The 23,693-nt window shown below is 38.5% G+C and overlaps 2 protein-coding genes across 2 annotated transcripts in view; one reads left to right on the forward strand and one right to left on the reverse strand.

Annotated features, from left to right (window-relative positions):
* Nucleotides 1–18,920, reverse strand: part of LOC137241170 (uncharacterized) — a 230,603-nt gene extending 211,683 nt beyond the window's left edge. Inside the window, exon 1 of the mRNA XM_067768488.1 lies at nucleotides 18,759–18,920. The gene's annotated coding sequence lies outside the window, so the exon portion shown is untranslated. The remainder of the gene's footprint in view (nucleotides 1–18,758) is intronic.
* LOC137241887 (putative gustatory receptor 28b) lies at nucleotides 13,646–23,693 on the forward strand. Its single transcript, XM_067769246.1, has 3 exons — nucleotides 13,646–14,322; nucleotides 14,364–14,373; nucleotides 23,658–23,693. Exons 1-3 carry the CDS (start codon nucleotides 13,646–13,648, stop codon nucleotides 23,691–23,693), a joined length of 723 nt encoding a protein of 240 aa, XP_067625347.1.

Consider the following 23,693-nt stretch of genomic DNA (forward strand, 5'->3'; position numbering starts at 1 on the left):
TGTGGAGTTCACCGAGGCCTGCTTGTGTTTTTTTGCTTCATACGGCTGAGTTCTTAGGTGCCGTATTTCCTCATAATGCTTACGGAGATGACTCGTTAAGCCCCTAGGCGGTGTTGGCTCATCAATCAGATGTCTGTTGGGATGCGCAGGTTTTTGGGTATTCAACAGGAACTATTTGGTTAGTATCTCATTTCTCTCCTTGATAGGAAGTATTCTCGCCTCAGTATGTAGATGGTGTTCTGGGGACATAAGAAGGCTGCCCGTGGCGATTCTGAGAGCAGTATTTTGGCAGGCCTGTAGCTTCTTCCAGTGAGTAGTTTTTAGGCTTGGCGACCAAATAGGGGACGCGTAGCATGCAATCGGCTGGCCAATTGCTTTGTATGTGGTAATGAGCTTTTCTTTGTCTTTTCCCCAAGTTCTGCCATCAAGGGATTTGAGGATTTTATTACGGCTCTGGATTATCGGTACAATTTCAGCTACATGCTCACCAAAATGTAGATCCTGATCAAACGTCACACCCAAGATTTTGGGGTGTAGGACAGTCAGTAGCGTAGTGCTATCGACGTGGATGTTCAAAATGGTCGACATTTGGTACGTCCATGTTGTAAATAAGGTCGCGGAGGATTTAGTCGGTGATAATGCCAGGATTCGCGAGGCGAAAAAACTGGAGAGATCACGGAGGTGGCCGATTATTCTGTGCAAAGCTGATCGATCTTTGGGCCTGGGTCTGTGGCCATTATTTTGCAGTCATCTTCGTAGGATCGATTCTGGTGGGGGTAGGACACCACCCTGTGGTACTCCTTGTTCAATTCTTCTTGGTTTCGATGTTTCGTTTCTAAATTGCACCGATGCCTGCCGACCACGCAGATAATTTGCGGTCCACCTTTTAAGACATGGGGGAAGGATAGACCCTTCCAGATCTTGCAGTAGCGTGCCATGGTTGACTGTACCAAAAGCTTATGATAGGTCTAGCGCAACGAGTACTGTTCTATGGTGGGGGTTTTGATTTAAACCGCAATTTATCTGAATGCTAATGGCATTTAGCGCGGTGGTGGTGCTATGGAGTTTTCTGAAGCCATGCTGATGACAGACTAGCTGCAAATTTGCTTTGAAGTAGGGGAGCAAAATGGCTTCAAGCGTCTTGGCTACTGGCGATAGGAGAGATATCGGGCGACATGACTCTCCTAGGTTAGCTGGTTTCCCAGGCTTTAGTAGCGGGCCACCTTGGCCATTTTCCATTTTTCGGGAATGACAAAGGTGGAAAAAAACCCATCTATTTCCAGGTCCTATGAAAAGATACCATCCCCACCTTCCCGTCAAACTTGGAGCCATCAGTAAATATTGTTACGAATATTAGCAAAACTAAGGAGTGCTGCCAGCTCTAAGCCGATCTAAGCAGTGACGTGAATGCACATCAATAATTCAATCATTATGTATCTACATAAACGAATCAATAATTGCGTCTACACATATGTACACATTCCGACGAGCAACATTTACATACAAGGCAGCGAGAGATGAGATGTCACACACCGATGAATTTACTTATACGCTTATGTGTGTGCGGGAGACTGTAAACTACAAACACATGCATATACCTTATCTGAGTTGTCACAAGAGAGAGCAATAATTTGTGCACGTAGTTGTGGCTGGCGATTTTGTAGCCGAAACAACTAGTAACTTCTGGCAATCGAAGAGCCTAGAAGTATGCAGCGTAAACTATAAAAGCGATGCAGGCGAGTAAGAAGTAATTCAGTTTGATTTGAATTGTCAAGCAGTTACGAGTAAGACGATATCTAGCGAGCAATAGCACTATTATTTTGAAAGTCAGTTTCCTTTAAGATATCAGTTTGGTTATTAAGCTATTCGTTGCACAGTTTGAGTGTTATTGTGAAGTATTTTAATAAAGGCCATTTTTCCGTTATTCAATATTGGAGTTATTTATTCAACAGTTTAGCGATACGATCCTAGCAAAAGGGCAAATAAGAGGATTTGCAAGTAAAAATCGTTACAATATGTTAAAGAGCATATTGCCTATTTGACCTTTCTTTTCGTGCGGGAAGCCACACTGTGTCACTCTTAGTGAAAAATTTGCAGGGAGCGCATTATTTAGTGAGTACTGGTATAGAAAATGAGGCTTTGGTACTCAAGTTTGCGATAACGGCTATTTAATTTGCTACCAAATCAATTGGTGGTAGGTGTATGGCAGTGTTGATTGCCTCTGTCGGAGTGGAGACAAGAGCGCCGCTAATACAGAGTTCCGAGCTGTAACGAAGGTTTTTTATGCGTTTGAGGTTCGTGACCTTTGTAAGCGCAGAATACCATACAGTAGAATTGGGCGTATAATGGCTGTATAGATCCAATCTAAAACTTTTCGAGAAAAATCCCACGAGACACTAACTGCTCTTTTACAGGAGAACAACGCAGTAATTGCTTTATTTAGCCGAACGGCCACAATGTCACTCCAGAGTAGTTTCCTATAGAGAATGACTACCAGATACTTGAATTTATCGCTGAAACCCAGGTTTTCGCCGAGTCGATCGATATTCCCCTCTTCCAGAAGCCTTTCTGAAGTAGAGGCTTTTCCCTCCTATGGTAATAAAACTATCTTAACTATCCATAATGCGGGTACTATTTTAAGCCTGAGGCAGCTTACAAATGTAACCCCTAATTATGGCTTGATTAGTTCGGAAGTGTGTTTCAGCTACGCCGGAAAGGTACCAGCCAGCCCCGCAGACCTTTAGGGCCCAATAGTATATAACGCTAAGTCTAGCTTCCTCTCATCTTGGACTTCCTTTATTTACTCTGGTGAGAGTGCCACTTCACTGACTTCGGTAGCAGGCACATCCACACATGCTGGAAAGTAGCCTAATTGGTTTTTATCGAGACTCCAAAAAAGTGTTAAAATTCGAAGACTAAAATAATAATAATTTTCTTCATAATTAAAACAAAAAAAAAAAGAAATTAATCAGGCTTTCCCGCAATTCAAAAATGTTTTCAGATTTTAAAAACATTTCTTAGGTATTTCAAAATTTTATCTAAATTTGGCATTCCCATGTTTTTTGAATTGTAAAGTTTTATTGAGAACAGATTTTAGATTTTAGATTAAATTTTCATTGTTTTTCATTTCAAAATTTGAAAAAAAAAATTTATTTCGGGGAACAAAACGTTTTTAAAAGATTTCAGAAAAACACTATTTTTAATTAAAAAAAAATCTTAAATTCCACCTTTTTTTATTTCAAAATTTTATTGATATTAGAGAAAAATTGCAAAGTTTTCAAACGGCTATGGTTACTAGGGCATGTTTCTGAATTTCACTTCTTCATCAGCTAGCTTCTCGCGAGCTGAGTATTGAACTCGAAATCTCCAACATTCATACTATATACTAACCACTCAGCCATATGAATGATCCGCTGCTCGCTTTGCAATTAGCCTCCAAATATTGCATATTTTTGTTGTTATTCCTTTATTCACCATTTAGGTACATACTAATTCTATTTGCTTTTAAATCCTAATTGTGTGGAATATTTATAGGCGCGCTTAAGAGCTTAGTAACATTTTATGTCTTTTTATTTAAAAAAAAAATAGAAATATTCTTAAGAAGGTTGCGACGTATCTCCCCGATATACCGAATTCGCAATAAGTTCAACCAAAACTTAGACCTAGCTTTAGAAACTTACTTACCTATGTTCATCTCTAATTATCATATAAATAAATTGTCCACCAGAAGTTTCAATCGTGACTTCTTTAAAATTAAAGTAAGAATCGAACTGTGTATCGTTATTCCACCTACATTCAATAGAAGGAAGCGGGAACAAGCAACTCAAACATTGGTCCTTACAAGCCGGATTGCTCTTAAAATTCGTTGGAAGTTTGCTTAAACAAATTACACTGAATTATTGCACGTGCTCACCGATCGATACTTACATCACAGAATTTAATCCTACATCATCCACGACTGGAGCTATCACCTGTATAGTCACTGGGCATATTTATATAACCTGTGGGGATAATTACTTAAAAAACATCTGATTTGGAATATATCTCGATCTCCGTGCCGGACTATTGGAATCAAGGGTAAGTGATTGATTTGCATTTGTTTGGCTATTCGAATAGGTAGTATGTCTACAGAAAAAATGATCAAGCTGTTCCGCAGCAACGGGAAAGGTATGATCGTCTAAAAAAGGATGGATCTGAACGAAAATTACAACAACATTTTAAAATACGTTTAAGTCGAATTGAAACCCTTCGTTCGGAGTTCCTTGCAACGCATTACGAAATTATAGGCACTGAAGGAGCAAATGAGTGTGACTATATTAAAGAAGACCTTTGCAATCAGTTCGAGAACTACCATGTCGACATAGTTGCACAAATTCAGGCAGCCTTCGAAAGGTATTATCCTACACAGCCTGTAACTGCTTCACCTGATCAAAATACTTCGGTCACATACCAAATGCTTCCGCCAACACAATCACCTTTTAAATTGCCGAAATTAAGTGTTCCAAAGTTTAACGGAAATTACATTGAGTGGCCTTCTTGTCATGATTCCTTTCTTCAGATTCATGAAAATTCGAAGTTAGCCCAACATGAAAAATTTCAATATCTTAAAGAAGCTCTTGACATTAAGGTAAAAACCCTGATCGGTCATCTAACTATTACAGCTGATAACTACGATACAGCATGGGCAGCTTTGGTTGCACGTTTCAATAATAAGCGCCTTTTGTTTAGCACATATATGGAGGAATTTTTAAATCAGCCTAGCATAGTCAATGAGAGTGCGGAAAATATTCGACAATTGCATGATCTATCTAGGGCATGTGTATTTAATTTGGGAAAGTTAGGCATTAAAACGGTGAATTGTACGCTCATATTTTAATTAAAAAATTACCACATGCCTCTCGTCTAGAGTGGGAGAAGCACCTTGGGAAAGAAACAAGAATTCCAGTTTTCGACTCATTAATTGAATTCATTGACACACGCTTCCGTACACTTGAAGCTCTTTATCCACAAACAGGTAAGCCGTTGCCATCGAATCATTCATCATCAAGTAAACCTTTCAATGGTAAAGATGTAAGAAATGTTCATATCTCAACGAAAAATATTTCATGCGCAATGTGCAAACAGTCCCATCCTTTAAGAAGATGTCAGCGCTTTCTTGAGCTAACGCCACTGAACCGAAAATAATTTGCAGAAAAGGCTCACTGGTGTACAAATTGCTTAGGTTATTCTACTTTGACAAAATGTGTTAGTACTAAAACATGCTTTACTTGTGGTGGAAAACACCACACCCTTCTACATCACGATGCATCAACTCCATCGCCCATTGCTCTGCATCCGCAAGCAAACAGTTTTAAACTATCTCACTCTGAGTTGATAACGAAACCTGCAAATGTTTCGTTTGCTTCAAACAATTTAGTTCATTCGAATCATACCGTGCTTCTCGTCACAGCGTTAATAGACATACCCGATGTCCACGGTCAGCTCATACGTCTTCGCGCCTTAGTCGATCAAGGCTCACAGCAGACGACTATCACAGAAAGAGCAGCTCAACGTTTAAATATACCCATTACTCCAATTTGTATAGGATATCGACCAATGGGTGAATCACACTATAAAATTGCTAATAAAGGAATCGTTATTGAAATACATTCCATTGTCGACTCGAGTTTTAAGCTGCAGTCACTGGTTGCTTTTATTCCTTCAATTTCTTCTGCTTTACCATTAAAACCCGTGCAAGTACAATCATGGAATCATCTCAAAATCTTGCCCCTTGCGGATCCGTATTACGCTGAACCCGGCCAAGTCGATGTCTTGCTTGGTGGGGACGTTTATGCAAAAATTTTACAAAGTGGTTTATGTAAAGGCCAAGAAGGCGACCCCATTGCACAAAACACTTCTTTAGGTTGGATTTTGTCAGGCGAACTCAAGCAGCAGAATCATATAGCAGCATTTCCGTTAACTGATTATCTTCACGTTTCGACCACTGAAATAGCAGAATACATTAAGCGATTCCAAGAATTGGAACAAGTACCAGCAGAAAGGAAAAGGTCTAAAGAAGATGAGTGGACAGAACAGTTTTATGAAAAAACCACTACTCGACAATCTAATGGAAAGTTTTTGGTTCGCTTGCCATTCAAATCGTATTTTGATTCATCAATGCAATTGGGATCGACTTTCTCTATGGCGCTTAAACGTTTTCAGTGTCTTCAAAGGCGCTTTCAACGTGACAGTGACTTTCACCAGGCGTATGTTGAAACGTTTAATGAATATAAACTCTTACGCCAAGTAAAAGAAGTGAAAACGATAAATGATGACTATCTGTCACCCGACGTGATTAGGCACTTTTATTTACCACACCACGCGGTGATGAAGCAAGACAGTCTCACCACGAAACTACGACAAGTCTTCGATGGATCAGCACCTTCATCCAACGGAAATTCACTTAATGATGTGCTCACGACAGGTCCATCGCTGCAATCTGACATTGTTTCGATGATTTTAAATTGGCGAACTCATAAGTTTGCTTTTGTTGCTGACATTGAAAAAATGTATCGCTGTATTGATGTTCACGCTGACGACACAAACTATCAACAAATAATTTGGGAAGAAGACAATCAGATCAAGACATACTCTCTTCAAACAGTCACATTCGGACTTAAACCCTCGCCATTTTTAGCAATAAAAACATTGCATACATTAGGAAAACTGGAAAATAAGCGATATCCACTTGCTTCCGCAGCTGTAATCAATGAAACTTACGTTGATGATGTTACATCGGGAAGCGAAACAAGTGAGCTAACGATCGAACTAACTAATCAACTTATTCAAATGCTTAGGGGTGCTGGTTTCGAGCTCAGGAAATGGCCAGCAATTCTCCAGAAATTCTTCGTCATATCCCACTTGAGTATCGCAATCAAAACACAACATGTTTGTTCAATTCGAGCGATAACGTTAAAGCCCTCGGTCTTTGTTGGTCAACAAAATAAGACTGTTTTTCATTCAACATAAACTTTTCTTTAGGGGATTCTCCGCATACCAAAGGAACTGTACTTTCGCTCATCGCTCGTCTCTTTGATCCATTAGGGTGGATAAATCCATTTGTAACTCGAGCGAAATTGTTTCTTACCACATTGTGGGAGCAGAACATTGATTGGGATGAAACATTGCCACCAAAATTAAATTCAGCCTGGCAAGAAATTATACATCAGTTAAAGTATCTAAACAAAATCAAAATTCCTCGCTTTGTAAAAACAACAAGTGTCAATACAAGCAATGAATTGCACATATTCTGCGACAGCTCTCAGATAGCTTATTCAACTTCAGTGTATCTACGTACAGTAACATCGTCGGGAAGGGTTCATGTTAATTTGCTCGTGGCTAAAAGTGCACTGGCGCCCGTTCGTAAGCCCATTACCATCCCCAGATTGGAATTGTGCGGCGCAGTTTTAGCTTGTAAACTGCTAAAATCCGTAAAATGTAATTTTCGACTTAATACCAATCAAACGTATCTATGGACAGATTCTACAGTTGTGCTGTTATGGATACGTGGTGGCCCGAATAGATGGACAACATTTGTTTCAAATCGTATTCATAAAATCCTTTCGTCCACCGAAATCGATCAGTGGAGACATGTCACTTCGAAGGAAAATCCGGCTGATTGTAATAGCCGCGGCTTATCCGTTGAGCAACTACTGGCATTCGATTTGTGGTGGAAAGGCCCGAAGTGGCTTTCGCAGCCCTCAGAACAGTGTCCCTATTCGCCATTCAACGTTCTCGATGACGATCCCCAGGAGCTGCGGCCAAAATTGAAATTGGTCCATGCTACAATCAAGAAAGTGAATCGTATTGACTACATTATTAATCGATTTTCAAATTTCAATCATCTTCGGTATAGTATCGCATATTTTCTTCGCTATATCAAACGGCTACGAAACACGGTTAAGAAAACCCAGCAACTGACGCTAATTTCAAAGGATTTGATCAAAGAAAAAATCTCAGAAATTTCACCGTCTTCCGTCCAAGAATTAGAAATGGCGGAACTGTCCATCGTAAGATGGATACAAAATGAACATTTTCATTCGGAAATCAATTCATTACAACAAAATCAGCCACTTTCTAAATCAAGCCAGTTGATACGCTTGAATCCGTTTATAGATCAAAAAGGTATTCTGCGTGTAAACGGTCGGCTACACAACGCACAAATATCATACGACGAAAAATTTCCAATCGTTTTGCCAACGAAACATTGAATAGTTTCCTTAATAGTGGATTTTTATCAAAAGCAGACACTGCACGGAGGTCCTTTGGTTACTGTTCATCAAATACGGCAACGTTATTGGATTCCTAATATTCGAAATTTCGCACGGCATTTCATACATAAGTGTGTTCGATGTTTTAAAAGCAAGCCTATTGCTTCCAATCAATTAATGGGGTCTTTGCCGTTTCATCGCGTTAATTATCAATCAAAACCATTTTCTGCAACTATTATTGATTATGCCGGGCCGTATAACATCCATGCGTCAAAGGGTCGAGGTCAATCCTCCTATAAAGAATATGTAGCCATATTTACATGCATGGCAACCAAGGCCGTTCACTTGGAAGCGGTAGGAGATTTATCGATACAAACCTTTTTACATGCCTTTGATCGATTCATTGCGACTCGCGGCATATGCCACGACGTTTATAGCGATTGTGGAACTAATTTCATTGGAGCAGCGAATATTCTTAACCATACACAAGAGGAGTTCGAGGCAACAATAAAGGCGGATATCATTCCACATTTAGCTAACCACCATATACAATGGCATTTTAGCCCACCTGCGGCACCTCACTTCAACGGACTAGCAGAGGCTGCAGTAAAGTCAATGAAATTTCATCTCGCACGTATCATTGGCATTACTATTTCGCCGGTCAGTGACTCACCAAATGACTTCACGGCTCTTACACCCGGACATTTCCTTATTGGCAGTCCACTACTTGTTCCACCACAACTACCAACCTTTGAAAACCCAGTCAAGAGGCATCAACTAATGGAACAATTAATGCAACATTTTTGGACCCGATTTCGAAGCGATATTCTCTCCAGCATGCAAATCCGTAACAAGTGGCAAATTCAACAACCGAACATCAATAAAAATGATTTAGTCATCAATAAGGACGACAGATTTCCAGTCAACCAATGGCTTTTGGGTCGTGTAATTGATCTTCATCCAGGCGACGATGATCTCATTCGCGTCGCTACCCTTCGAACATGCCATAGTGTGCTCAACAGACCGATTACGAAACTGTGTAAAGTTCCTACACCTAACCATGCTTAGCCAACAATATCCCGTCAATCATTTAACTAACCACGTACGTATTCCATAGTTCGGACGGACGTGCCGACAAACTTTGCCATAACCTAACCAGCCTGAACTCATAGCAGCTATAAGTATTTTCACTTTATAGTAATTACTTTCATATACATTTATTAATTGAAATGATTTGTATTTGTATTGCATACACCTGAAATGTATATTTAAGTTCATAACGAATTCGTCATCGGCGGGAGAATGTTATGTTTTGTGGCATTCGCCATAATGCAAACGCAGTGCAGTGTTACCACGCATGTATCGATTTCGATACCTTTAGAAACTTACTTACCTATGTTCATCTCTAATTATCATATAAATAAATTGTCCACCAGAAGTTTCAATCGTGACTTTTCTTTAAAATTAAAGTAAGAATCGAACGGTGTATCGTTATTCCACCTACATTCAATAGAAGGAAACGGGTACAAGCAACTCAAACACCGTATGTGAAATAAAAAAGAACTTATCACCAACCCAAGACATCAACAGAAACCATTTTCCACACTCCGCCACTCCCTTTCCCAATCCAATTAGCACTTGATTGAATTGTGTAAATATAGGTAAATTAATTAATTAAAAACCTCTTTAGTCGCATAAAAATTGCCATGCGCCTCAATGTATGCCAATAATTGTTATGCATAAATGACGACCCCCCCCCCCCCCCCTCCGCCGTAAGAGCAATAAAAATGCAACAAGTCAATATAAACGTTCGCTGTTCAATTTCCCTATGTCCTTATGACACGCTAAATAGTTCGTAAAAAAAACTTTATAACGGGTAACAATCAGTTCAATGTACACGGAGTTATACTCGCTCTACACATGAATTGCCCTTTAGCCCAGACCTGCTGTGGTGGTGTAGATGGTTTAAGGTGCTGGCGTGGAAATAAACGATAACAACATGTGGGTCAGTTGGCACACTTAAAAGCAGGGATGCACCTTAACGTTAAGCTAATCGTTTATCAAAAAATTTCCACCGTTTCCGTTGAAACACTTCGAAATATTATCGATAAAGAAATTATCAAGATAAATTGTATCTCGTTTTTAACTGAAACGAAAAGCTTTCGTTAACGTTAAAAACGTTAACGAAAACGTGATACTTTATGTTTGAATTATGCTGGCAATGCTATAGCCATGGTGAAGCCGTAAGGTGGCAACAACGAGCGCACATACACACACAAACTCTATGTAATTTGTTTGTGTAATTCGTTGGTGGTAATGTCAAAAATACTCTGAGAAATGTTCGTACTGTCAAAATTCATGAGAAAAGTTGCAATCAGCTTGGATAATGCTTTCACCTTTAATGACTCCGCCATCAATCAGCTTTGCCAGCATAGTTTGAAATTAATAATCAACATAAACGATTTGATTTCGTTTTGATATGGCAGAAAACGAAACGAAATCATTTCGTTAATTTGACGATCTTAACGTTAATAAACGAAACGAAATGACTTCGTTTCGTTTATTAACGTTGATTATCGTAACGAAATGATATCGTTTCGTTGGTTAAGCATGCCTGCTTAAAAGTATAAAAATGCACGTGAAAATTATGCATTGGGACGTAATTATGTAGTACTTGACGCCATTGTGCGAAAAGCTCTACAAACTTGACTGCATTAGAAAAGAACGGAGTGACTGCAAAGTTAATGCTTTTCCTGGAACATCCAGTTTCGTAGTTACTGGCACTCAATTGTATACCTGGAATATGTTATTGCACATCTTCAAGATCTAAGGGTAGACAATATTGTAGTCAACGTATGTTAATGGAAGAACTTCACAAGGGGGTATCTTGTCAACCTGGCTTTTGGCTTGCAAGATCGGCTTGATCAATATACAAAGAAAATAGCGGCGACTACGAGGCATTAACGGGGAATAATCTACAGACATGCTGAATATAATAAATGGCTAGTTACTGATACTTAGCATAGACTTGACTTGACTTGGCGTAAAAGACAAAATGTCAAAATGAAATGGAAAAAAGGAATGACATCTCAAAATGTAAACGTCACTTAGAACTTACATAGTAAATCAAAATTCAGCAGACTACTAAGTCAAATTAAGTGTTGCTAAGTTTTGAGTAATCAGTAACATGCAATGTTCATTTAGCAGAACTGTAAGTGACAGTTCTCAAGTCAAGTCTATGCTAATGTATGAGTAATGGGCCCTTAAGCCCCTTGTTCCTATTTCATATTTTTACCAAGGACACGCACTCTCAGGATGGATTGATTTTTCGGGTAGTCCTGATTTTGAAGAGATACGTACATGACCACGACTTGTCACTTAAATCAATCACAAATTTTTACAGCCCAAGTGCTAATGCCTACGAAAGGTTTTATAAATATGACAGGTTTTTCTTCACAGAAAAACCAAAACTTCGAATAGGAAGCGAAGCTACCGACAGGATGATCCAACGTGGTTGAACTTAAGTTGTTTGAGAGTAAGTGGACTAACAGTTAAAATGGTATACATTTTCGCTGCAGACCTGGCGTACTGTCAATGTAGCCGTGCTTCAGAACTTCATTGTAACTTCAAACGTTATCGTAACCGAAACAAAAAACGTAACCGTAACAATAAATGTAGCCGAAACTGTGATACTACGATAACTTTAAAAGTGAACGTAGCTTAATTTTACTCGTAACCATAAGTGTAACCGTAAATGTAACTATAAACTTAATCGTAACTATAAACGTTATCGTAACTATAAAAATAATTGTAGCTATAATAGTATCGTAACCAAAAGTGTAACCATAAACGTAACTGTAGCTATGAAAGTAACGTAATGTCAGCTATAAACGTAATTAGGACTACACATACCTAAGCACAACAAAAAAACATTAACCGCAACTATAAACGTGCCCTGAACTAGCAATTATAGCATGACTATAAACATAATCGTTACTTAGAACGTAACCGTAGGCATAACTATACAAATGACCGTACTTTAACTATCAGTGGCATACCCATAGCACAACTCGGACAGTAAAGAGCTTTAACTATAACCGTAATCGCTAACTTTAACACTCATCTTTATCACCTTAACCGTTATCACCCTCGTCATCATCATCCTCACCGCCGTAAACGTAACTTTATTTCGAGGGCTGAGTTGTGTATCATTCTATATAAGCTGTCAGTTCAAAAACGCCCTATCTGAGAATTTGTTAAAAATTTGTTTCAAAAACGGGCTATCCCAAACTTCGATTGTAGAACGCCTTATCACAGAATTGGATTGAAGAACGCCTTATCTAGGAATTATACAGATAAACGCCCAAGCCTAGTAATAGGGTATTCTCAGGGCCGAATTAACAAGTAGGCAGAATAGGCAGTTGCCTGTTGCCCCTAAAATCGGGAGCCCGCGAAAAATGAAAAGACTTCCAAAATTTAAAAAAAAAAAATTTTATTCTAGAGAGTGAAAGAAAAATATAATCAGAGCGGAAAATAATTTTTAATCAAATAAATAAAACATTCAAAAGGAGAGTATATTGAATAATAACAAATATTTATCTCAAAATGTACACTGGTTGTTTTTATTTTGAAAAATTTCGATTATTTTTGGAACAGAGGGTGTAGAATCCTTCAACTCTATTTTGACTGCTTTGCGTTCAGTGAGTAAGTCATTGCAAAGTGAAAAGGCAGATTTGCAAACGTGTACTTTTTTGTACGTATCGTTAGAAGGGAGTTTAGTTTCCTTCTGTGAAAAGTTCAATGATTTCGAGGAAAAAACAAAACAATTATTGCCTGGTGTAGGTTATACAGAAGTCGTAAAACGTACTCGTCATAGAAAAAAACAACCTAATGACGGAAATGCTTCAGAAGTAGAATTTTCGCCTCGCGATGATTTTAGGACAAAAGAATTCCTCGAAATCATCGACAATCTTCACAGTCAAATTACATGGAAGTTTCAGACAGATTTGCATTTCTCATCAACTTTTCTCTAAGCTATGGAGACCTCCACGAAGCTATAAATAGCTTAGTTCGTTTTTATTCTAGAAATTTGGGAGAATTTTTCATTGACAATTCCAAAGTTACGTGAACTCCAGATACACTGATGCACAAAACTAGTCTTGACAATAACGGATGCTTACTATGAGCTTCCATGAAGCTACCAATTAATTGTCTGCATTCGAGTATAAAAAGGATATGAAAATATAAATAAAAAATTCAAGGAAACTAAGCATTTCATTGACGGTCATTAATGTCCACCCAAACACGCCTTCCCTACCACATAAAAGTATTTACTATTTTAAAAGTTTACAGAACACACTCATCTTTGTGCAGTTACCGTAACGCAGTCATCGCGAATGGACGCCAATACAAACAGTATTGAATCGCAGGATGTTTGCGCTACGCGTCCACAACGCGTCAGTGTTTTACGTCGTTTCTTTCAAGCACAACAAATGTACGAGAGTTTACAACCATTATTCGTGATCACATATTTGCATGGTCTCACGCCATTTTGGATCAAAGGTGATGATGCTGGTAATAAACAATTAAAAGAATCGATATTCAGTTACCTTAATACCGTAACTCATGTTACGTTGTACGTGGCTTGCTATGTGCTAACGCTGTTGAACTATTTTGAAACGGTAGCGGGTTATTTCCTTCATACGGGTGTATCGCGTATTGGTGATATCATGCAAGTTATTAGTGGCTTAATCGGTATTATGATCATCTTTCTAACGTCCTTATTACCAAAACGTCGATTACAATCTTGTTTACGTACTTTTCAAGATTCCGATTTGTTGTTGCGCAGTATCGGCGTAGATATATTACATAGTAATGTCTTACGTTATTGTTACTTGAATTTATTGGTTATATTCCTTTTGGATTTGTCATATTCGTGTATTAATTTTGTGCTACTAAAATCTGCAAATATGGAACCGTCAACTCCGCTTTACGTAGTTTTTACGCTGCAACATACTGTCATATCAAAAGCGACGGCAATGTTCAACGGTATCGTAAAAATGGTAGAAATCCGGTTTGTTACGACTAAAAGGTGTTGTTTCACTTTCTTTACAGATTGAATAAGGTAAGCAGAAAGTTTGAGTTGGATGTTATATTCCCAAAAACTGTTCGAAACCACATTACAGTAGTATCCCGCGTAATCTGTGATGAGTGAAATCGTGAGAGAGAGTTCGCAGAACTTTATATTAAGTCCAGGCTAGCTGGATTTCCTATTCTGAACGCAGAATTACCCTACTTTTAAACTGTCAGGACTAAATGACTAGCACTTTGTACGAGGGGGTGATGCGACTCTTCAGAAGAAGTACAATCTGAACAAGCTCCAGAAAGCAAAAGTTTTCGCAAAAAGTTTCGCACCTTGTTCTTAATTTGAAACTTAGTTCCCATCGACTTACATGTTCTCTGCATATCGGCAAAAGATGCACCAAATCTCAAAGGATATTACTACTGAAAATATTCCGAGCAAGGGCATAGCGGTATACTTAATTTACATCCTTCGGGATCAATCTAACTACATTATTATGCTTATAGGCCCCAAAATGAGCTCAGGTTTAGGGGGCTAGAATCTACTTGGGATCTAGTAAGGTCTATCTTTTCTGACAAATAAGCTGGCTAAATACCAGCACCAGTTAAAAGTAAGCGAGTAAGCAACTTTCAGCGGCATTCACAGACACCGTGGATAGGACATTTATTTGGGTTTCGATTTTAAAGGAAGCTAGAGTAATAGTAAGGGGATAAGCTAACGTAAAGGGCCAGATGCAGGAGATTGGAGATAAATATGTACTTGCCTAAAACTACATCATTACCATATAGGCACGAATGGGGAAGTTATGAGTATACCGCATTATAATCAATGCTGAAGAGCACTTATCAGCATGAGTACAAGACGAAGTGTCGGCCGCCCAATTGCATTTTTGCCATGAAAATCTTTTCAGTGAAAACTTATCTCCCTTGCAGATACTGTTCGGAGTCGGTGTAAAATATGTAGAGCCTGTCCCGCCCATTTGTACGCAAAATTAAAGGAGCATGACGGAAATTGGAAAAGAAACTCGGCCCAAACTCTCTCTGGAGGTTATCGCGTCTTGCATTTACCTTTATTTTACAAGACGAAGTACTTGCTGCCATCCAAGAAAAAAATCGACGCAGCCTTATCACTTTTGACCGCTATGACCTCGAGACTGCGAAGGACTTTGTCTACATCGGAACCAGCATTACAAGTGCTACTATGGACTAAGTAGGGGATTGAAAAGTAAAATCCTCTCTCGATGAACAAAAAATTACGCTCTATAAGTTACTCCTCATACCTGTCCTGATATATGGCTCAGAAGATGTCTTTTGGAGTGCTCGAGAGAAAGGTTCCCCAAAAGATGCATAGCCCTGTACGTGTAGCGAATAAAAATCCAAACGCTTCGCTGGCTAGGCCATGTTATGCCAATGGACGAAGACGCTTTGGCCAAGAAAGTATTTCAGTCGGCACCGCAGCTTTGGAGCAGAGGAAGGGGAGACCTCCACTATGTTGGGGAGGCAGGTGAAAGAAGACTTCCTTTGATGCTCTCAATTGGCATCAGTTACCGAGAAACAGGGATAGCTGGCGTGACTTGTTATGTAACAGCCAAGACCGCTTAGACAGCAAATAAAATAGTGATAAATTGTGCGATATGCATAGACTTCAATATGCGTCACCTTTGAACGTCTAGAGCAACTTTCTTAGCCATATGGAAGTTGCGTTATTGTTGCAACTCATCAACCTCACCTCATTGTACCATCCAGCTGAATTGGAGGATGGTGTCGATATATTTTCTTCGTTCCACATCATGACAGTAAGGAGTCTCCTTGCTTTAGATCTTAAGCTACCGGATGATGTCTAGATGTAGGGATTGCTGCAGTCGATAAGCACCACATTCAAGGACCATGCGTCACCTTCTCTGGGGCAACTGAAGACGTAACGTTATTTCTCTAAAGCTTATCAACCACTTCATCTCACCTTGGCAAATTATCACCCCTTTATGTTTCCTCGCTATTGATAGTCCCTCCTTCGCATTGCCTTGCAAATATAGGTGTAAGGCTTGTCATCGCTGTTAGCTTTACTAATGGTCTTGGAAATTGGGATGCTTCCTCCCCTTTTCGCCTCTTAAAAGTATACTTGTCGCCTTCAGCCCAAGGTTATATCTTCTTCCTCCCCCGGGGCTTCCTCCTCTCAATTCGGTTGCAGAACCAAGGACTTTTCACAGCAAAGTTCTTATCAGCGAACAACCCCTGACCCGCATCTACTACCCCAATAGCTTATGTCAGGCGCTACCCAATTTATCTACGGTCCCCAAGCGCTGGAAAATCATTCTTGATGCTGCACTGTATTGTAAGTACTTATTCAAAAATCGATTTTTTGCTCTCACTAGCTCCACTGCTTTCCTTCGCTACTCAAGTACGAATCAATGCTTACAGCGTTATTTTTATCTCCTTATACTTATAGTACTCTACGCGTCCGTCCACGGACCCTCTAACATCCTAAGTTAGGGCAGCTGACATATGTTGGCATTTCCCGCCGCCTTCCCATTATATATAGGCTCCTAAGCCACTCAGGAATTTAGTTGGGAGATGTGACATTCGGCTAAGCCCTCACACTAATAAAGAAGAGTTTAAGAGCGTAAAGTATTTAGTACTATTTCTGCCTCTGTACTCAAACCTTTATGAATTTCTGATTGCTACTACACGACGGACACTTATTTAAACAAAGAATGATTTAAGGCGCATACAATATTCCTTTAGACATTGCAAGTGGCCATGTTATGTAATAGACATTTCTGAAGCTTCCTCTCCTCCGCGTTGTGTGTACAGAAGGGTGATGGTACGTCAGAAGCTTTCGCTGGAAATGTAACTCCCAGTAAACGCATGCCTTAATCTATTAATGCTTCTCTATTTCTCAACGTCTTGTTACTCCGGCATTTAAGTACTCTAAAGAAATTTAATACGCACAATAAATATTATTGTATTCCGTGCTCAACAGCCCCTAATGATGGTGATTATAACAAATTCGCTTTAAAAAAATTTAAAACCGCAAATTAGGTAATTAAAATGCGTTTTAACAGGAAGTAACTGCTTATCGGGAATTATTTTTTTGTCACGCAATATTAGAATTATAATTTTCAAGCATTTGGTTGCGTTTTCTACAGTGACGGAAGGGGTTTACATAAATATTTGGAATTACAAAAAAACTGCTAAAATAAAACTTGAACTTTTTCAAGGTAAAAACAAAACATTGTGCACCTTGAATAAAAATGGTGGGACTACTTCCTGAAGAGAGTGGCCTGCGATATAATCCTTTCGTCTACATAGGGCTGTTGTCCACAAGCCCCCTTTGGCTAAATCTCTGTAGCCGATTGAAAGCATCAACATAATAGGGCTAAGTACAAAAGGGGAATTTTAAAAAAAATATGCATATATGCGTAGTATATTTTTCTCTACAATACCATACTAAAAGTTAAAAATATTGTATTAAAATTTTAAAAAGGATATATTCGGTATTTCCGTACGAGTGGGCGAACAAAGAGGGCCTGTCTTACAGTATTTAGTGTATAGATAAGACATGCTTAAATAAACAGCCACCACTCTTCTTCGCGAGTTATGCCGAACTCATTCAACGCTCCCATAGAAGAAGACATACCAGGTATTTGAATGATGGTATGTATGTAATACAGGTGGACACATTAGTAAAAGGGGAAGGCGTGTGCATTTCAACTAGTATGGAGCTAAGTGTCAACGAAAGTGTCATGCGAAACAGATTCAGGGAACCGAAGGGCATCGAGCTATATCGTAGGTCGATGTCGATAATGTGCTAATCTCGCCCAGTCTAATTGGGACGTCTACGGAGCAATCTTCAAGGGATGTGCCCTTTTTAGCTAGTTCATTTGCTTTTTAATTCCCATCTATTCCCATATGCCCTGGGACCCAATGTAGATGTATGCTTCTCCGTGTCGCGACCCTTTCCAGAGAGTGCTTACACTCTAACACACTTTTAGATGCTGTGGTATGCGAGATTGTTGCCTTAATTGCTGCTTGGCTAATATTTCCGCTTGGAAAACGCTACAGTGATCTGGCAGCTTGTAGGTACTTTTTATTTCCGGATCAGCACAGAATACCGCAGACCCTATTTCTTCCACTACTTTGGAACCATCTGTGTACACATGTATGGCCTCGCCCACCATTTGAGCACCCTTGCGGCAACCATCCACCTCTATTGCGGCTTTAAGATCTCCCTTGAAGCGCAGATAGTGAATCAGGTAGTCTTTTCGGATAATGATACTGAACAACTTTTTTTTTAATTTAATTTATAAGGACCACCCTAATGCGTCGCACAGCATACCAACCTTATTTTAAGCTATTAGCAAAAATATTTACAGAAAAGCTTGTTAGGTGTACATACGTAATGTTTTTCTATCACCAACACTGCCCTACCTTCAAATTTCGTTTCTGGCCACAACTCAGTCTTCTCACCAACTTATTTGCACATGTCATTGAATACTTTAATGTCAGACGACTTAAACAGTTTTAATATTAACTTTGACGCAGACGTCTACTTTAACAGATAAGCGCGTCCTTTATTAAAAATATCCTTAGCTCTTTTCTCTCTATGTTCCACAAACTCTATGTAGCAAGACTGTACTTAAACCATACGCTAAACTCAATTGTCAAAGGCAAAGGATACATTGTTATCAGGCGATTAGTGCGGAAAGAGCCGAACATTATATAGCCAGATGTAAGATTTAACAAAGAAAAATATGTAGTTCAAATTTCTTGATACATTTTTGGAAAACCTCATACAACTGATCAACCTAAAGTCGGAAGAGTTGAAAACAGTTGTTTAAATATTACCAAGCTTTTATTAATACGTTATTCTTCTCTTAAGTTGTAGTTCCGTAATAGTGCATAAGATTTAATTGCAGACAGTGCAGACATCAGATGAATATTAGAGTAAGGCGAAAGCTGTAGTGAAATTCACAAACTTTTTTAACCACATTTGCCATCGCTTTATTTGCGAATCGATAACTATAACGATTTCGTTATTCAGTAACTATTTTGTATCGATATCTGTCTATCGACGATCAGCTGTGTTTTTAAATAAACGGCAAGTAAATTGGCTGCGTTAAAAATCACGAAATTAATATTTCTGGCAATTTTAGTTAAAAAAGAAAATCGGAACTTTAATTAAATACTTCCAAACACGAAAAGCCGTTTCATAAATCAAATAGCATTTGAGTACTTGGCGTACATTTTATCACAAGCTGAAGAATTACTAAGTCCATCGCCAGTGGACAGACACCTTGTTAGAGAAGTAGATAACCCATTCCACTTGAATGCAACGGATTTTCGAAAGCTGTACCGACTAACCCCAGACTTGGCTCATGATATTATTTCTCAACTTGATGGTCAGTTAAGGGGTACAAGAATAACTGCGATTTCAACAGAGAAAAAAAAGAAATTAAATCCGCATTTACTTACCTTTTGTTAAAATAGGTAAAAACTTGCACAATATTGACTTTTAAAAGCAGTTAATATACGGAGTATATTTATTTTTGGCATTCCTTTTGTGCTTTTCACATTTTTTAGGTTTCGTTAAGCTGTGCTGCCACCTTTCTACTATTAAAACGAAATTTAAATGTCAATTATGTCGAGTCGTTAAAACTAAGTTAGTGAATAGTAAAATCGATAAGGCAAGCGACAAAATCGTTAATTAAAATCTTGAGAAACCGCATCATTATAAGTTAGTAAATTCCACTACTGATTCAGAAATGATATAATATAGATAGATATGAGTTGGAACCTGTGAAGCTTGATATGTAACAGCTTTTTTTATTTTAGTTACTAGGTTGGAAATTTGAGCCTAAATTTTAAGCCATTCATCGGTTTAAGCAATTATTTTAACATTTTTTATCTACATTCACAATCTCACAATTTGCTACTACTAAAGTTGACAAAATTTAAAAATAGAAACTTGCATAAATTTCTGGTATACCAAAAGTTTATATTGATTACTGAGAATCTAAACTTTAAAGTATTTCTAAATATTTTACTTGCTTATTGGCGGAAAACTAAAAAGAAGGAAATCCGCCACGTCATCATCGCCAGGCAATGTCGTTATGTTTTTTTTTTCAACAGGTTTCTCCGAGGCTCGAACCACGGTCAACTCACTGAAAATCAAACCGGCTCACCATTGGGCTACTGCTGATTTCAGTTTTACCCCATTTCTACACTCTCTCATCTCTGTCTTTACGTTAATTTGTACGAAGTGTACTTTGTTATTGTGATTGTAACTCGGGTTCAGATTATATATTTATGTGTTTAATGGTGTGTTTATTTTTCTTCATATTTTTAACAATTAGGCCCGTTTTTTTCAGGGCGCGTTTAAACTCTAGTGAAAGTTAACTAGAGTTTAACCCTGCCACTTAGGTCGCTTAAACTGAGATGAACACCAATTTTTTTGTTATCGCGCAAAGTGGCAAGGTTAACTCTAGTTTACTTTAATGGAAGTTTAAACTCGCACTGAAAACCTACCTTAGGCTAACCGAATATCACTTGCGGTAGACATAGCAGTAATCGTGACTGTGTTACTGACCATCACAATGTCGGAGGACGGAATAGCGTCTATAACAGTAATAGTAAACATAGCCGTAATCGTAATAGTAAACATAATGCTAACAGTGATCTTAATCCTGGCCGAATCCCTGCTTCCTGACTTAACCAAAACTATAAACGTTATCGTCACCCTAGCTAAAATTTCAATATAAACCGTAACTATGAACGAAACCGTTACTATAACTGTTACATTAACGTTAATTATGAACGTAAGGGTAACCGTAAATATAAACATAATCATAATCTTTAATATAAACGTTGCCGTAAATTACGGCCGCAGAGAGTTGAGCCGGGCCCCTGGGGCAGTTCGCGTTTACGGGCCCCCCTAAAAATAAACTCAACCCAGTAAAACAAAATAACATAACATACATAAATTTTTCAATTCACATTGTCAGTTTTATTTCATATAAAATAAGATTTACTGGAGCACTTACATAAATGAAATGTTAGATTTCATTGTTTGATTTGCTTACATTAACATTTTCTAACTATGTACATTTTAAGAGCTTGAATCAGCCAAGGAAAACCTTCCGTGCTTTTTGGTCTGCGAATATGGAAATTACCGATTCAAAACTAATGCTACGAGCAAGGCTGGACTCCAACGCCAATGTTCCAACGCTCCCCTTCAGCCACACTGACTGGAAGTGTGCAAAATATTCTTAATGCTATACAGATGTTCGGAAATAATACTTCCATCTTCAAGTCATGAAATTTGTTCAGAAGTTGAAATGGTGGCAGCGAATCGCATCCCAAATTTGCTAAGTGGATGGCTTTGAGATGAATGATTTCGTCTATTAGATCCGTAGAAATATCGATGCAGAATGCCGCTGCCTTTTCTCTGAGCTCTTCTTCCGTCAGATGCTGATAGTTCCACTACCCACCTAAATTTAACCGCAATGTCATTTACGGCTTCGAAACGTCTTGTCATGTTACCAATCAAGCAGTCCAAAAGAACGTAAAAAACTTGCTGTTTGAATTGAGTTTCGGAATCACACTCAGGTGATTCGCCAGGTAATTTATTGAACTGGCGCTTTATTATCTTCCTTCTTTTCTCTGCGAAGGTATTCACAACTCCTATACTCCCTGCCAGAAACTTACATTCTTGAAGTATGATCGACCATTGATGCCTGAACTTCTTCAACTCATCAATCAGGCTACGTATATTTTCTGTTTCCACGTCCAGTGTGGCATTTATAGCTTTCAGTACCAGATTTCAATGGTTGATTACCGTCAACGCGTTGAACCAAATGGAGGCTAAGAGGATACACTCAAATTTCTCCACATATGCTTCAATACCTTTCAAATCCGTTACTGTTTCTAAACTCAGATTCAAAAGCTTGATTTCATCAATAGCTTTCATTATTTGGGGACTGTGAGTTGCCAAAGGTTTCACACTATCCACACGAGCAGACCATCGTGTTTGTGACATGCTGTGCAAGGAGCAATTAGTTTTTTCATTGAGAATTTCCCATCTCTGAGCGCTTGTGCTAAAGATATTATACAATTTCTGCATAATACCGAAAAATGTGATGACTTATGCACAACATTCAGCAGCTTGCACTTCACATAAATTTAAACAATGACAAGCACAAGGTGCAAAAATTGCCAGGGAGTTATCTCTCAGGATATGACTCTGCGCTCCTTTGTAATGACCGCTCATATTACTGCCATTATCATACTCTTGCCCACGGCAGTCATCCAGGGGAATATTGTGCTTTTTTAGAATGCTGCGAATCAGCTCAGCGATAGCTTCTCCTGTTTTTGCGTTACAATCGACAAACTCTAAGAAGCGTTTTTGGATTTTCCATTTTCCGGAGTCCCTGTCTAAAAAAACATAACGCAATATAAAAACAGTCTGCTCAATATGCGCCGAATAAGTGGTTGCATCCACTATTACTGTGTAATACTTGACGGACTTCCTCTCGCCTTCTATCTTTCTAACTACTTGACTTGCACAGATTTCTATGAACTCATTTTGTATTCCATCAGACAAATAATGTGCTTGGAGACGAGTCTTTTTCGTTTGAGATTCTCTCACCTTCATAATTGCTGATCGGTTCCAAAATACAAAGAAAGTTTCCATTTTTTGGATTTCCGATCAATGAATTATCCCCTCTAAATGCCAATCCTTTTTCTCCAAGAAATAAAACAACATCAAGAATTCTGCGAAGTATCTCTCTCCAGCGAGCTGCTTCATTTTTATGGGTTTCCCCTAAGAGCAAATCCACTGAACTTGCATTTCGAATTCTCATTTCATATTGGCGCCACTTTATATAGCAAGTTTTATGATTTTGACTATTTTCATGTTCAGGAATTTTGTCGTGTAACCTCTTCCAACCTTTTTCTTTAGAATAAGTTGAAGATTTTGTCAAAGCTGATCGGGTATTTTCGGAAATTTTGCTGAAAAGCCGGCATGGAAAGCAAAAAAGCGCTTCTTTTGTTGCACTCCAAACGCTTTACTTTTTCTCCGTTTTTTTAGAGTAGTATGGAGTATGATTTGAAGGAAATGGCGACCACTTAAGTCCTTGGGAAGTCGAAATAAAATGTGATTTTAAGTTAGTTGAAGCATTTTTGACAGATAGCGCTTATAAAATTGTGTCAAAAACGTTTATCTAACTTAAAATCACATTTTATTTCGACTATGACTATGCTCCATAGTATTTGATCGGATGCTTATGATTTTAGTTAAGTGATTTTCAATTTTAAAACAATTTTTTGTAGCAACAAAATATGCATGTATCTATGAATCCTAGTTAG

This window comes from Eurosta solidaginis, chromosome 2, assembly GCF_040869045.1.
Source record: "Eurosta solidaginis isolate ZX-2024a chromosome 2, ASM4086904v1, whole genome shotgun sequence".
Taxonomy (NCBI): domain Eukaryota; kingdom Metazoa; phylum Arthropoda; class Insecta; order Diptera; family Tephritidae; genus Eurosta; species Eurosta solidaginis.